This window comes from Delphinapterus leucas, chromosome 9 (genome assembly GCF_059928025.1).
Source record: "Delphinapterus leucas isolate spDelLeu-1000000601 "Yukka" chromosome 9, BTC_Dleu_Yukka2, whole genome shotgun sequence".
Lineage (NCBI taxonomy): Eukaryota > Metazoa > Chordata > Mammalia > Artiodactyla > Monodontidae > Delphinapterus > Delphinapterus leucas.
In genome coordinates, this window is record NC_143137.1 from 78115454 (window position 1) to 78132007 (window position 16554).

Below are 16554 nucleotides of genomic sequence, written 5' to 3' on the forward strand. Positions count from 1 at the left end.
CCCCTCAACCACCAAAAGAGTTAGTAGATCTAAAATAATAGTTCTCCAGATTTGGGGAATGTCCTTAGACTTTTAACAGTAGTAAATTTGAACTGTGGCATTCTTTGTAGACCTTCAATGAAATTCAATTTAGAGTTATTTTCTAAAATGAAATTAGAAATAAAATTGCATTTCTTAGAAGAGCTTTTAAAAAATATGCTGTCTTTTATACCATTTTTTGTTGAGATAGTTTATTAAAATAGACTGTTTCCATGTAAACTTCTATTGCCTTAAAAGAGAGTAGAGCTCTCTGCTGTGAGGGGCTCAAGTTAATTAACAGGCTGGGTTCCGCAGGATCCTGTTTACATTGTGATGATAATAGTGGTCCAGGAGTTAACAAGAACAAGACCTGCTCTCTGGAATCTACCAGAAACAAAGTCGTGGGTAGTTCCTGAGGGAAAAGCCAATGTCAAGTATAAGTGCAAACCCAGAGGGCAAAAATAAAGCCTCCATAATACACAGAGGCACATTAGACTAAGTCTACTCAGCGGTTATTACTGACCAAGAGGAATTGTTTGGATTCCACTGTTAAGATTAAATAATGACCCTGTTTGCTTAATCCATAAAAAAAGTTATTGGATAGAACTTTCTCATTTAACATTTCTTTTCATTTTTTTCATATATTTTCTTAAAGTTTTAATATCTGCTTGTGTTTATTGCTTAGTACATATTGGCCAGTGAGAAATGAATAGTCATATATATAGAGAGAGACACAGACGATAGACAAAAAAATGCTTAAACATTCCATCCTTTTTAGTTTGGCAGCTTTTGTGTTCATGTTTTAAATTTTGTATTGCACGCATAGAGGCTTGTTTTCTACACATAAAACTTTCATGTTGTGAAACCATGTGCATCGTATCTTGCAGTGTTTTATAAAGAATATGCTCATCCACAAGAAGCACTATAACTTTTTAGAATTTTACTACTTGAACAAGTTTTTGAACTACTGATCTAAGTAAGCAGAAAGAGGCAATAAATAATTATGGAGATGTTCTTGTCAACACTAGTTTGAATTATATGGAAGCAGTTAAGATAAGCAGAGTCAGAAGAGGGAGAAACCTTGTGGGTAACCGGGAACAATTTTCAGTGCAGAGTGTCTCCTCATACATTTAGGTAATTTTTCTTTAATAAGATTTAAAAATAACTATTTTGATAATTTTTATTAAGGTTGAATCACTACACATGGGAAGGAAATAGCAAACATTAAGATCTTTTTCTCCTCTATATAACAGAGCCTTGAAGTTTACTCCAATTATCCTTGGTACACGATAAAACAAAATATTGGCTACTCTAAAAGATTGTTCATGATTATCTTTATTAATAGTTAAATTTTATTTTCAGCATTCATCAATCATCTTGAACATGGAGTTGTCTCTGAAGCAGGTACTTTCTAATTTTTGTGTAAAAATTAGCCACAAAAGAAAGATTGTTTGCATCAAACTTTATTTTAAGGAAAATTCATTGAAACTAGAAGTTAAATTATAAATAGTGTAAAAAGCTTTAGATTATGTTTCTTTTATAACTGATTATAGGGCAGTCTTTCTGCCTTGCCTTAGGAGACAGGGGACCCAATTCCATTAATTGAATAATACATTCTCCCCTTCCTTTGGCTCTTGAAAATTGAGCTCACTTTCCTAGTCTCATGAGAATGTCATTCTGTCAAGGCTGTAAAGTAATTCATGTAGAATACTAGCCCTAAACATTAAAGATGGTTTTTAATCAGCGAGTCTACGAGTTAGACTATGGACTGCAATGGCAAACAGCCCAATAGTCACATGGAGCTGGAAGGCAAAGGAGCATGCTAACAAAGTAGACCAAGAATGGAACCACGTTCTGGGGAAACAGAGAGGAGACGAACTGGTGTAAAAGGGAGCCAGGGGAGCGGGAGAGACCGGCAACTCGAGCTATGAAGGATGCTGCAGGTAACCAGATAAATAAAAAGAAGGATGGGACGGGGAAGCATATGCCGAGTAGAAGAGAGGGCCCTTAGAAAAGGCATGAAGAGTGAAAGACTCGAACTTATTCTAATAAGCTTGTGTACAATTGGAGCAGAGAGCATAGCTGCACTCAAGGGGCAAGGAGGCTAGAAAGGAACCTGGGGAAGTAAGACAGAAGAAGAGTAGACACATCCTTCCATGGATGCCCTCCTGAGAAGTTTAACAAGTTTATCCAAGACAATGAAGACCTTTAAAGACGTTAAGCAGGCGGGTGTCATGCTAAGATTTTCCTCTTAGAGAGAGCAGCCTGGCGTGGCAGTGTGGAAGAGGGATTGAGTCCTGGGGTGGAGGTGAGGGTTGCCGGAAAACAAGGGTGAAGCCAGCTGAAACGGTAAGGACACTTACAGGTCATCGAGGAAGGAGATGATAAGGACTGAGAAAAGGCAAGGGGCAGTGCAGAGTGAGGCGGAAATGGATTTGAGAGCGCCGTGTAAGAGAACGGAGAGATAAGGTGGCAGACGGAGTGAGTGTGAAAGAAGATTCAAAGACAACTCCCAGATTCGTGCTGGGGGTGACTGGGATGGTGTCTCTTGGTCAGGGTAGGGTAGGAAGACTAGATTTAGGGGAATCAGTGTGTGCGTGTTTATGTTGTTTTCAAAATAACTCTGAGCCTTTGTACAGGAAGAAGAGTAAAGATGAGAATCGCAAAGAGGGAAACCCAATGTTCAAGGCTAAGGAAGGAATCATCAAAGGAAACAGAACTCTAGGCAGAAATAAGGAGGGAGAACAGAAGAAAGGGAAGAGACTTTCAAGGAGGCTTTAGTCTTACTGGTATCAAACGCTAGAGAATTATATAGTAAAATACTAAACAAAGTCCACATTTAGCCTCCAGGAGGTCTTAAGTGGGTGGTAGGGGTGTAAGACAGATTTCTATAGGTGGAGTTCGTGTATGTTATTTGTGCCAATATCTATTTCTCAGACTTTTTTCCCCCTCCATTTAAAGTTTGGCATGTCCACTAGACTTGACCGTAAGTTACTTGAAGGCACAGACTATGGCTTATTCACTTGTTATCATCCCTCCCTCTGCCTCCACCACATACCCTCAAGTGAATACATGTAGGGAGCAGTGCATTATTTTCAGGACTTATTTTCAAAATGTGATTCTATTTGCTGAGTTTGTCAGTATCCTGCAGGCTTTCACGTGTGATACAGCATCCCACAAACCTCCTTAATACTTTCTCCACAGTGATAGCAAATACTTTCTCTCTCACTTATCACTCAACTTCCTTCAGGGATCCGTACTTCATTAACAAATGAAATGGTTAGTTAAGATCACAGGAAAGTTTTTCATAAACCTCTTTTCAGTCAACTCTTATATAAGAAGCCATGGCAGGAGAAGACCCATCAGTGTTGCCTATAGCATCTGTGCTTGATATAATCTACCAGAGTGTATTTTCAACTACTAAGAAAGAATCTGACATCTTAATTCCTCAGTCTAGCAGCTGGTTTTTGACCTTCTTAAATTACTGCCAAGGTTACTCTAGCTCTCTAGAATGCCGTCCAATTCTGTGTCATCATCTTCAAACCACCATCCAACCAGGGACAGAAGACCGACTTATCTTACTCTCCCTTATGTTTCTGTGCAAGTGTTTATAACAGGCAGGGCACCTGAGGAGACAGATTTAGGTCTGTGATGTGGTATTCAAGAAAGGGAAGTTCTTAAGACTCGTCTGAAAGATGCTTCTAATGCATTTGTTTTGCCTGATTTGCAGCAACAGTTGTACATTGGTTCCCGAGATGGACTGGCTCAGCTCTCCTTGCACAGATGTGACACTTATGGGAAAGCTTGTGCAGACTGTTGTCTTGCCAGAGACCCCTACTGTGCCTGGGATGGAAATGCATGCTCTCGCTATGCACCCACTTCAAAAAGGTGAGAGGCACATCAAATTAAGATGAAGCCTTGCTTTTCACACAATGAATATCGTACACGAATACCTTCTCTTGTAGTTTAAAGAGAAAACATATAGAGAACATGGTCTGTGGTAGGAGTATTACAATCTAAATGTTTTAGAGTTTTTCATACAGCTAAATTTTGAAGGAGGATAAAACAGAATGTTCTGAAATCCGGAAATGTGGAAGTCTTACCAAACCAGTTTTGTTCGATGCACAGCAAGCCAAACGTGGAGATGCCAAGATGTGCAGCAGGGAACGGGTTTATTCACGAAGCAGTCAAGCGGGGAGATGGGAAAAACAAGTCTCATTCGCCTCCCCAAAGGCGAAGGACTGAGGATACTTATGGGAGAAAGCTGAGGTGTGGGGAGCCTGGGGAAGGTTAATTGGAGATAAGAAAAAGGTGAGGTAATCATCTTTCTACGCAGATGAAACTAAGCTACAAGCTTCTTCCTGGGATGCCTGCTCTGAGCGTGGATTTTTTGGCCTCTGATGTCAAAAGGTCACTGGACACTCCCACATGCCCAGGGGGAGGGTGAGTGGTCCTAACCAGTCTTAACCGGCTAGAGCTCAAACTGAACACAGCTGACTCCAAGTTCCTAAACAACTTGGGCAAACATCCTGTTTAGGTTACCTGAGGCTTGGAGGACACGCACGTTTTTATAGCAACAATTAAAGCAAGCTTGACTAATGAAGGCAGATTACAGGTTTCATGGATTTAACTGACGATAACCCGGGTTTCAGAGCTTTAAAAAATTCTGATAAATTGTTTATATCCTTTTTCTTCATCTTTGTCTAAAAGCATGAAAAGTTTGCTTTCTTTACTACTCTACCCTTTGTATATTCTTCCCTTATTTATAAATATGTATATACTCGTAGTTACTGTTTTACAAATAATGTATAAATGTTTTTGTAACAGTGTAGATTATATACAGCCCACAGCACATCCCTGTGATTCTGTATAATTTTGCTTTTACTCCAACTTGACCAATTTCTGCCACCCAGATATGCTTAAATATCCGACTACATCCTGCTGTTTGTAGTTTCTTGCTTTATGTGCTCTTAAAAATAATGCTATTCTGGGCCAACAGTACCCAGCTAGGAATTTATTTTACACACACGGGCAAAAAAGTACCACAAATTATATGTTTGATTGTCATTTCAGCACAGTTTTCAATAGCAAAATTATTGGAAACACCCTGAATCCTCATTAATATGACTGATGGTGGCTGAGTATATTAAAATATCATTATTTTAAAGTGTGGTTTATAGTAACACTGTTTTCTAAAGTATTGCCCAAAGTATATTTTATTCTACGTAAAATGTCAGCAAACTGTATGTGGTATTTTTTTTTCATCTTTCTTTAGGTCTTAACAAAATAAGGTAACAGGTGAGCATATGTTAGTCCCGCTAGTACATATGCACTTTTATTTTTTGGAATGTTTACTGATTTGTCAAATTGCAAATTCTAGTGGTCACAGATTGAATGTATAGTACAAAAACAGATACTATTCCAAGACCTTTTTATATTCCCTGAAATCTCTGAATTAAATGTAAGTGGGGAGATACCATTATTTCAAGTTTAAAGTAAAAAGTCACAAGGTTTTTGTTATAGTTTTTGACAAAGAATATACTCACCCTAGTTAGTCTTTGGGGAGTGCTTTTCTTTTCAAGAACCTAAAAAACAAGAATGCTCATTTAGTTGGTAATGAACCTTCAGTTTGATGAATTGATGCTGTTCCTTAAGAAGCCAAGATTTAAAAACATTCTTGACCTTAGGTACCTTATACCATCACAATTTTTTCTTCTTGTATTTCTCAAGACTGTATCTCTGATCTTGCAGACAAGCCACTATGATGTTCTCCCTTACCTAACAATGTCCATGTGAGCCAAAAAATGTGTATGATAAATGAATCTCCCACAGGGCTGTCATCTGGTCAGCATGCCCCTTAAGGAACACCCTACATATCACAGAATGTTTACTGTGACATCTAGGATCTCTGATGTGGCAACATAAAATAACCAAAGCAAATGAAACTGTACTCCGAGTGTAAGACTTATTTAACTTAGATGTGGCAGATCTTTACTTTCTTTATGCAGTAGTTACTATTTTCTCTTAAGGAAAATATGTGACAATAATGTACAAGGCCATTATTTTATTAGTATCATTATCACTACTCTCAGAGAAACAATGTGAACTATGTGTCAGTAGATAGAAATAACATCTAGCCATTAGGCCATATCAAACTTGTACTTTCTGTTTCAAATGATATTTATCTCGTTGTTTAATCACGTCAGTATAATAATGAATCTTCATATGATAAGGCATTTTGTATTTGTGTGTACTTTCTTACCCACTAACTAAAGCTCTTTTATATCTTATTACTTTTCCGTTGGCTGACTGAAAAAAAGAAGATACAAATAGTTACCCCCATAGGAAGTATATAATAACTGGATTGTATTTATATTCAGCCTGTTCTGTTGAATAATTTGTCAAAAGCCAGAGAAAAAGAAAACTGGGGTAGTTAAATGAAATTCAGATCATCTTATTACCAAAACAGGATTTATTCTGAAATAAAATTCAGATCACCTTATTACCGAAACAGGATTTATTCTGTTAGGACTCTACCACTAGTATTATTTGAATTAATGTTAGAGTGATTGGAATATTGACCTGCATTTAAGTTGAGCAGTAAAGCATAATTCTGCTTCTGCTACTGTTATGAGTGTTAGATGTAGACTTTGTATATCTCAGATATCATGCTTGAAGTTCTATTTAATCCCTTTTGCATAGGCGAGCTAGACGCCAAGATGTGAAGTATGGGGACCCAATCACCCAGTGCTGGGACATAGAAGACAGTAAGTATAGGTTTAATATGCTTTCCTCCCACTGAAAATTTTAAGCCTGGTCTTTGTGTGTCTTTTTTATTATACGAGTTAAAACACCTACTCATTTTGTGTAATGCTTGCATTCTGGAAAAGCAATAGGAGGTTTTATAAATCAACCCCCTGTTCATGTGCCTAAGTGGTAATTCTTTGTTATATTTGCTTCATAAGGCTTTTAAAATTCCTATACCTTTTTTTTTTTTAATGCCTTATCCATCCTTGTAAAGTTTGAAACTGCTATTAGAGATAAAGCAGAATATAGTCCAAAACATATGGACATTTAGAGTAAACTCAAAGAGACCCTCCTAGAAAAGTTTGATAAAAGTGTTGGACTTACTAGAAAGAAATTTTAGGTAGCCTGTGCATTATTTGTATTCACTTATTAATTTGTGTATCCATTCAATCAGTAAATATTTATTAAGTGACTTCCATGTGCATGTAATCGTCCCGGATCTACTTTGAGAGAAAAAGCTCCTTAGAGAACTTACAATTCTTTGGGGAAATGTCATAAGGCACAATTAGTGATGTGGGAGTTTAGCAAAAAAAGAGGTCACCAGAGGCTGTACTGTTCAGAGAAAATGTCATAGAATGGAAGATCTTGAAAGTCTGAGTGTGAGAAGGGCAGAGTGGAGAATTGAGAGGAAGTTTGCTGAGTGACTCTGATAACAGAGAAAAAAATCTGTAGAAGTATATATTCCAGAGCTTTAGTTACTTTCCACTCCCAAGCTCTGCCTTCAGATAGAAAATATATGCACACGTGCGTGCGCGCACACACACACACACACAAACACAACTGGAAGAAGAAATGAACTGCCTTTCCATCATCATATTGTTAGTAACCACCTACCACTGAATAAACAACCCAGATTTCATAGTCTATAACTGCTGGTCTGGCAGAGTTTTCTTTTTTAAAAACAAAACAATTATTTCTAATTTATAATATCATTCTTCTGAAAACTAAGCTCTAGTCCAGAATAGTACGTTTGTCTTCCTGTTCTAATGTGTAGGTGGCTCACTGTAATGTACGGTGTTTTCTTTAGCAGTCACTACTGTGTGCTATGCAGTTTTTCACACGTGCACATGAGATTAGGAGGGACTATTTTAGGTACTGAGGATATGCGAATGAACATAAAAGAAAACAATCTGTGCATTCATGGATCTTACATTTAAATGTGTGTTAGGGGAGGGAGCAGGCAACAAACATAAAAACAAGTAAAATATATGCCATGTCATATAATGATAAATGTTATAAGGACTTACAAAACACCACTGCTTACTAAGGCACTCACAATTATTGTGTCCACCTCATCACAGCCCATTCTTGTTATAGCCCATTGCACATCTCCTTTTCATCATCACCACTCTAACCCAATATATTTTTTGTCAAGATCACCAGCAGTTTCCTCCTTGCCAAATCCAATGGCCACTTTTCCGTTCCCATTTTTACTTACTCTCTAGCTCCCTCCTCCGTGGAACACTTTCTTCACTAGGCTCCATGCAGTGATGTGCTGGAGCCAGCTCTTATGGCCCCATGAGAGCTGACTGTGTATTACGGAGGAATTTTGTGAGCTGAGTTTTAAACCACTGGGAGCTTGAATCAGCCGTGGTAGGAGTGTTTACACCAGGAAAATCGGCAAGCAATACAAATAAGGGCCTTTTGTTTTCAGAGATGGTCTCCCCAGCACCCCTCTGCTTCATGGCACCACAGGGAAAACTTCTGGTTTTTCTCTTACCTTACAGGTTTCTCATTCTGAGTGTTCTTAACTTTCCTTTTCATCCTGCCATCTAAACATCCAGTCTCTGTATATTCACTCCTTAACGCCATCCATTTCAATACTATCAGAGGCAATTTTTTTTTAGTTTTTTTTTTTTTTAATTGAAGTACAATGTTGATTTACAATGTTGTGTTACTTTCTGGTGTACAGCAAAGTGATTCAGTTATACATACATATTTATTCTTTTTCATATTCTTTTCCATTATGGTTTATTACAGGATATTGAATATAGTTCCCTGTGCTATACAATAGGACCTTGCTGTTTATCCATTCTATATATCATCATTTGCATCTGCTAATCCCAAACTCTCAATCCATCCCTTTGCCGTCCCCCTCCCCCTCCCCCTTAGCAACCCCAAGTCTGTTCTCTGTGTCTGTTTCTGTTTCATAGATAAGTTCATTTCTGTCGTATTTTAAATTCTACATATAAGTGATATCATACGGTATCTGTCTTTCTCTTTCTGAGTTACTTTGCTTAGTATGATAATCTCTAGGTCCATCCATGTTGCTGCAAATGGCATTATTTCATACCTTTTTATGGCTGAGTACTATTCCATTATATATATACACCACATCTTCTTTATCCATTCATCTGTCGATGGACATTTAGGTTGCTTCCATGTCTTGGCTATTGTAAATAGTGCTGCTGTGAACATTGGGGTGCGTGTACCTTTTCAAATTATAGTTTTGTCCAGATATATGCCCAGGAGTGGGACCATAGGATCATGTGCCAACTCTATTTTTAGTTTTTTGAGGAACCTCCATTCTGTTCTCCATAGAGGCTGTACCAATTTACATTCCCACCAACAGTGCAGGAGGGTGCCCTTTTTCTACAGCCTCTCCCGCATTTGTTATTTGTAGATTTTTTTTTTTTTTTTTTTTGCGGTACTCGGGCCTTTCACTGTTGTGGCCTCTCCCGTTGCGGAACAACAGGCTCCGGACGCACAGGCTCAGCGGCCATGGCTCACGGGCCCAGCTGCTCCGCAGCATGTGGGATCTTCCCGGATGGGGACACGAACCCGTGTTCCCTGCATCAGCAGGCGGACTCTCAACCACTGCCACTAGGGAAGCCCTGTAGACTTTTTAATAATAGCCATCATGACGGCTGTTAGGTGGTACCTCATTGTAGTTTCAATTTGAATTTCTCTACAATTAGCAATGTTGAGCATCTTTTCATGTGCCTATTGGCCATCTGTACGTCTTCTTTGGAGAAATGTCTGTTTAGATCTTCTGCACATTTTTTGATTGGGTTTTTTTTTGGTTTGTTTGTTTTTGTTATTGAGTTGTATGGGCTGTTTGTATATTTTGGAAATTAAGCCCTTGTTGGTCGCATCATTTACAAATATCTTCTCCCAGTCCGTAGGTTGTTTTTTTGTTTTGTTTATAAGTTTGTAAGTTTGATTAGGTCCCATTTGTTTATTTTTGCTTTTATTTCTATTGGCTTGGTAGACTGACCTAAGAAAACATTGGTACAATTTATATCAGAGAAATATTTTGCCTACATTCTCTTCTAGGAGTGTTATGGTTTCATGTCTTATACTTAAGTCTTTAAGCCATTTTGAGCTTATTTTTGTGTATAGTGTGAGGGTGTGTTCTAACTTCACTTGCTTTACAAGTGGCTGTCCAACATTCCCAACAACACTTGCTGAAGAGACTGTCTTTTCTCCAGTGTATATTCTTGCCTCCTTTGTAAAAGATTAATTGACCATACGTGTGTGGGTTTATTTCTAGGCTCTCTATTCTGTTCCATTGATCCATATGTCTGCTTTTATGACAATACTATGCTGTTTTGATTACTGTAGCTTTGCAGTATTGTCTGAAGGTGGGGAGGGTTATGCCTCCTGCTTTGTTCTTTTTCCTCAGGATTGCTTTGGCAATTCTGGGTCTTTTAAGGTTCCATATAAATATTAGGATTATTGGTTCTAGTTCTGTGAAAAATGTCAGGGGTAATTTAAAAGGGATCTCATTAAATCTGTAGATTGCTTTGTGTAATATGGCCATTTTAACAATATTAATTCTTCCAATCCAAGAGCATGGAGTGTTTTTCCATTTCTTTAAATCGTCTTCGGTTTCCTTTATAAGTGTTTTATAGTTCTCAGTGTATATGTCTTTCACCTCCTCGGTCAGGTTTATTCCTAAGTATTTTATTTTTTTTTGATGAGATTTTAAAAGGGATTTTTTTTTTTCTTCACTTTCTCTTTCTGATGCAACCAATTTCTGTATGTTGATCTTGTATACTGCTACCTGGTTGAATTTGTTTATCAATTCTCGTAGTTTTTGTGTGAAGTCTTTAGGGTTTTCTATATGTAGTATCATGTCATCTGCATACAATGACAATTTTACCTCTTCTCTTCCAACTTGGATAACTTTTCTTTCTTTTTCTTGTCTGCTTGCTGTGGCTAGGACTTCCAGTGCTATGTTGAACAGGAGTGGTGAGAGTGGACATCCTTGTCTGGTCTGGATTTCAGCAGGAAGGCTTTCAGCTTTTCACTGTTGAGTATTATGTTGGCTGTTGGTTTGTCATAAATAGCTTTTGTTATGTTGAGGTATGTTCCCTGTAAACTCACCTTGATAAGAGTTTTTATCATGAATAGATGTTGAATTTTATCAAATGCTTTTTCTGCATCTTTTGAGATGTGGCTTTGTTGATCATGTGGTTTTTGTCTTTCTTTTGTTGATTTGGTGTATCACATTGATTTGCATATGTTGAACCATCCTTGTGACCCTGGGATGAATCCAATTTGGTAATGGTGTATGATCTTTTTTACGTGTTGTTGGATTTGCTTTGCTAATATTTTGTTGGGAATTTTTGCATCTATATTCATCAAAGATACTGGCCTGTAATTTTCTTTTTTGGTAGTGTCGTTGTCTCGTTTTGGTGTCAGGGTAATGGTGGCTTCATAGAATGACTTGTGGGAGTGTTCCCTCCTCCTCAATCTTTTGGAAGAGTTTGAGAAGGATTGGTATACTTTCTTCTCTTATTGTTTGGTAGAATTCCCCAGTGAAGCCTTCTGGTTCTGGACTTCTGTTTGCAGGGAGTTATATTATTTCAGATTCTATTTCACTTGTAGTGATCAGTCTGTTCAAATTGCCTGTTTCCTTTTGATTCAGTTTTGGTAGGCTGTATGTTTCTAGAAACATGCCCATTTCTTCTGGGTTGTCCAGTTTGTTGGCATATAATTGTTCATAGTATTCTCTATCAGAGGCAATTTGACTCCCAGGTTGATTGTCCAGTTCTGAACTCTCGCCTGTGTGCAAGACTTGTATGCTCTGTGCCTGCTCAAGAACCCCTCTCATATGCCTAATAAGAATCTCAAATTATACCTGGGAAAGAATTCTTGTCATTTTCTCTAAAACTTACTTGTTCTGCAGACTTCCCCATATTAATAAATAGCACCACCACTCACCCAACTGCTTTGTCAAAAAGCAGCTAGGAGTCATCTTTTCATGCTTCTCTTTCTTTTACATCTTATCACCAGCATCTCAGTACAGACCTTTGGCTCAGTGGTCACAACTGCCACTTCTCATCACCTCCACATGCCATCCTAACCAGACCCACCAGAACTCTTCAGTAGCTGCTAAACTGGTCTCCCTGCTTCCATGCTTGCCTCCCTTCAGTCTAGATCCCACTCAGTAGCCAGAGTAACCTCTTTCTAAACTTCAGTCACGGGGCTTCCCTGGTGGCGCAGTGCTTAAGAACCTGCCTGCCAATGCAGGGGACACAGGTTTGATCCCTGGTCCAGGAAGATTCCACATGCCACGGAGCAACTGAGCCCGTGCACCACAACTACTGAGCCTGCGCTCTTGAGCCTGCGTGCCACAACTACTGAAGCCCGCGTGCCTAGAGCCAGTGCTCTGCAACAAGAGAAGCCACCGCAATGAGAAGTCCTCGCACCGCAGCTAAGAGTAGCCCCTGCTCCCCACAACTAGAGAAAGCCTGCGCGCAGCAATGAAGACCCAACGCAGCCAAAAAAAAACCACACTTTAATCAATCAGATCTTGTCACTCCCTTACTCAGAATCTTTCACTAGCATCTTAGAGCAATTAGGAAACACTCCACAGCCTTTACCATGGACTGCGAGATTCTACCTGATCTGCTTCCTAACACCTTGTCTGACCCTCGCATCACTGTGGCACAGCTTGCTCACAGGCTTTCTCTTTTTCAAAAGCACCAGTCTGGTTCCTGCCTCAGCCCTGTTTGCATTTGTTTCCTCTATACCTGAAGAACTCTTCACTTCAGGTGTGCACGTGGCTCCATCTTCACATCATTTAATCCTGGGATTGAAATGTTAATTTCTCAGAGACACCCTTCCTGACTAACCTACCTGAAATACCCTTCTCTCCTTCTAACCCTAATTATTCCCTAATCTGCTTTATTTTTACTTGTAATGCGTAACACAGCCAGATACTATATTCTTTATTTATTCATTCACTTGATTATTTTGTCTCTGTCACTGGAATATAAAGGTGGTGAATTTGCCTGTCATAGTCATCAGTATATTTCCTGCACTGAAAGCAATGCCAGTATGGTAGGCATGAAAGAATCTTTGCATAATGCATAGGTAAAAGGAAGGATACCCAGATGGAGAGCACTTGAGCTGTGCCTTAAGGAAACAATCAAATTTTACTAAGTAGATGAAGTAACAATTATTAAAATCAGAAAGAATTCACATAGGTTTTGTTAAGTTTGTGATGATCCCTCTGTTATTGTCTGGAGTTCACTCTATAGGTGCTAAGGAGCTATTTCATATTACTAAGAAAAGTTGTTTTTAAAAATAAAAGTAATTTATACCTGTTTGGTGACTGATAGGAATAGAAGCCAGAGACAGAGAATCAATTGTGAGAATTAAAGTAGAGATTATGAGGGCATTTACAAACTAAGCGTTTTCGATCTTAGGGGAGAGAAAGGGTCACATTTGAACACTTGTTTCTGGTAAAGAAGAAAGGAGATGACTTGCTTATAACCCACCATAAATATGTGTTGCACTGAGTCGGTCAAGTCTTGAATAACTGGCAAATAGCTGTTTTGTTTCTTCCTTCCTTCCTTTGTTCATTAATTGTTATATACTGTGATACTGCATGATTATTAATGATATAAAATCAGTAATTCATGTGGATGAACTGTGTTTAACCATGTTAAACACATATAATCTTGCTGCAGTGACTTCAGTGAAATGTCACATGTGTATTCTAAAGAAATATTCCAGATATTTCTCTATGAAAAAAAATTTTTGCCTGCAATCTGGAAGATTATTATCTTTAAAATTATTTTATACTTAATGAGAAGATATTCTGCTATTTAAAAACATTATTGTATACAACTTTTGCACTTTTAAAAATGGATAGTAACAGACATTATATATAGTGTGTATGTATATATGTGTATGTGTATATGTATACATACATACATATAGGTTTAAAAATAGAAAATTTTAAACTCAGAGATAAAACAAACATTATCGGAAGAAACAATAAATTAATTTCCAGTCAAACTGATGCAGGGATGAACTTTGTTTCAAAGGGTCACTGTTTCTACTGATTTGAAAATGGATTTCTTATAATCAGCTCACTATTTCACTTTTCCAGTTGATTTCACTAATTTACCTTTCACTGAATTGACCAATTCTTTGGTTGAATCCGTCTAATTGAGTTTCTCCTTGCCCCATCACCTAAACAATCAGCCTGCATCCTCCCTGCTTTGTTCATGAACTCCCTTTGCTCAGGAAAATGGTATCTGTTACTATGAAGTGATGCGTGTCTTTCTCTTCCGTGATCGGCACTGGTGATCTTCCTGTGCATTAGGAAGTTATTAGCTGTGAAAATCGTGGCTATAATCTGTTAAATTGCCAGAAGAGAGTGGATAGATTACAGATTTCAAGTGGAATCCGCACATTTTGAAGGTTAGGTAAGGTTAATTCATAATGGGGTCAGCATGTTTGACTTAATCACTGCTGGTAAGACACAAATAAGTTCAAAAGAAGTTTCTTGAAAAGAAGCCTAACTGTTGGATGCATGTGCATTCATGCCATTTGCTGATAATTCTGCATGCTTAGGTTTAGGATTCACTTAGGCCCCTTAAGCCTTCCTCTGGTTTATGCCTAAAATGCTAAGTAGGCCCATCTGCAGAATTGAGACATGTGAATATACGATGAAACAGTGCATGTTTGGGCCAGGCTGAGAAGCTGTCATTTTTTATTTGATCAAATCTGAGCTGCAGATCTTAGATCACACATGGGACACAGCCTTTGGCTACTCTGGAAGGAATGTATTTCAGATGGTGCAGTTGATTTACGAGAATAAGGTGTCTGAGACACTGATCCTTTAGCCTCCCATTAGCTATCTTATAGCAAATGCACGTTGGGCTATAGTATCCCTCTTTGAATAAAAGAGAACATTTTTTGGTAGATAATACAGAGAAGGTCCTGATTCTGAGTATTAGAGCATCTAACTTATTAGCATCATCATAGAGTTTCATTAAGTATAGAGCACTGCACTGACTTTTCTGAGATCAAAATGTCATATGGTCATAACATATGGTTATATGTTATACGGTCAGCTCTGTGGACCAAATCATAATAGAATTTCTCTTTAGAGGTGAGATAAATTGCTCTTCAGAAATATCTGCAGAATTAGTTATATTTTATATAAATTAAAAGGCATTAAAGCGTTAAAAGATGTTGAAGTTTATTCAGTTCAGCTCAGAGAGGCTCAGTGTTTAAAGTTAGATCTTGTGAATTCTTATTTAAAAAAAGAAATTGCAAAAAGTTAATATATTGATGAAAGAGTAAAAATTGCAGTGAGGGGATAGAGTTTTAAAAATCAATCTATTAGATAGTATTCTACTCTCAGGTTACAACATTATAACATGAATTTCCTTTCTCTTTAATAATGTGTATGAATCTTTCCTCCATGGCATCTGTTCTAAATCAGTCTATTTTCCCATTGCTTTTAAAATCGTGTCAAGGTTAATCTCCTATTCCATGTTTGCTTTCCAGGCATTAGTCATGAAGCTGCTGATGAAAAGGTGATTTTTGGCATTGAATTTAATTCAACCTTTCTGGAATGTATACCTAAATCCCAACAAGCATCTATTAAGTGGTATATCCAGCGGTCAGGAGATGAATATCGAGAGGAGGTAAGTTATAGTCATCAAAGAATGCTCACCTTGAGGGAAACAGTGTAAAACTTAAATCAAGTTTAGGTTGTGAGAGGAGATGTTCAACTTTTAGTGCCAAGTGGAGCTCTTATCACTACATGATAACAAGGAAAATAAAATTTTATACTCTCTAGCACCCAAGGTAACAATGCCTTTGAGATATGAATAGGCCAATTTAATGCAAATGTGTTAATAAATACATTTTAAAGCAAATTGAATTAAAAAAATACAGGATTCTTCTTCTACTTTTTATTTTTCATTGATGGTGTATATTTTAGAATAATTCCCTGATCAAGAACAAGACTTTCCCCCCACAAAAGCACAATGACTAAATTCTCTCTCTCATTGTGTTCAGTTTAGATCATAAAACATGTCAAGTTTGTACAGAAATGGAAATATCTATCTTATCATATCATAGGAGCAAGTTGGATAAGTATCTGGACATCTGTACCTCTCCACTCTAGTGTATTAAAATTAAATCAACAGAGGGAAAAGTAATATGGATGCTCTACTCATCTTTTGACTTTTTTCTGTTTGTTTTTTTCTGACACATACATGTGATTAAAACATATTACAAAGATTTTGTGAGATATGTAGGTTATATATGTTACTGAATTTAATGAGATGAGTTTGGGTAGTCTGAGAAATCCTGTATTATTCAAATGTCATGTAACAAAGGTTAAATGACAGAATTTTTATATTTCTATTCTAATGCCTATGAGAAACCAGTGATACTCAATCTAGATTTCTAAAAGCCCCAATATTAAACTAAGGACACTGTAATGGTAATGGAGTGAACACAGGCTCAGAA

General features: G+C 37.6%; 1 protein-coding gene across 1 annotated transcript in view; it reads left to right on the plus strand.

Moving 5' to 3' along the window:
* SEMA3D (semaphorin 3D) overlaps positions 1-16554 on the plus strand; it is a 139064-nt gene that overhangs the window by 112403 nt on the left and 10107 nt on the right. The window contains exons 13-16 of the mRNA XM_022562636.2: positions 1381-1422; positions 3749-3906; positions 6721-6785; positions 15583-15722. Coding sequence (XP_022418344.2) covers positions 1381-1422; positions 3749-3906; positions 6721-6785; positions 15583-15722 — 405 coding nt within the window. The remainder of the gene's footprint in view (positions 1-1380; positions 1423-3748; positions 3907-6720; positions 6786-15582; positions 15723-16554) is intronic.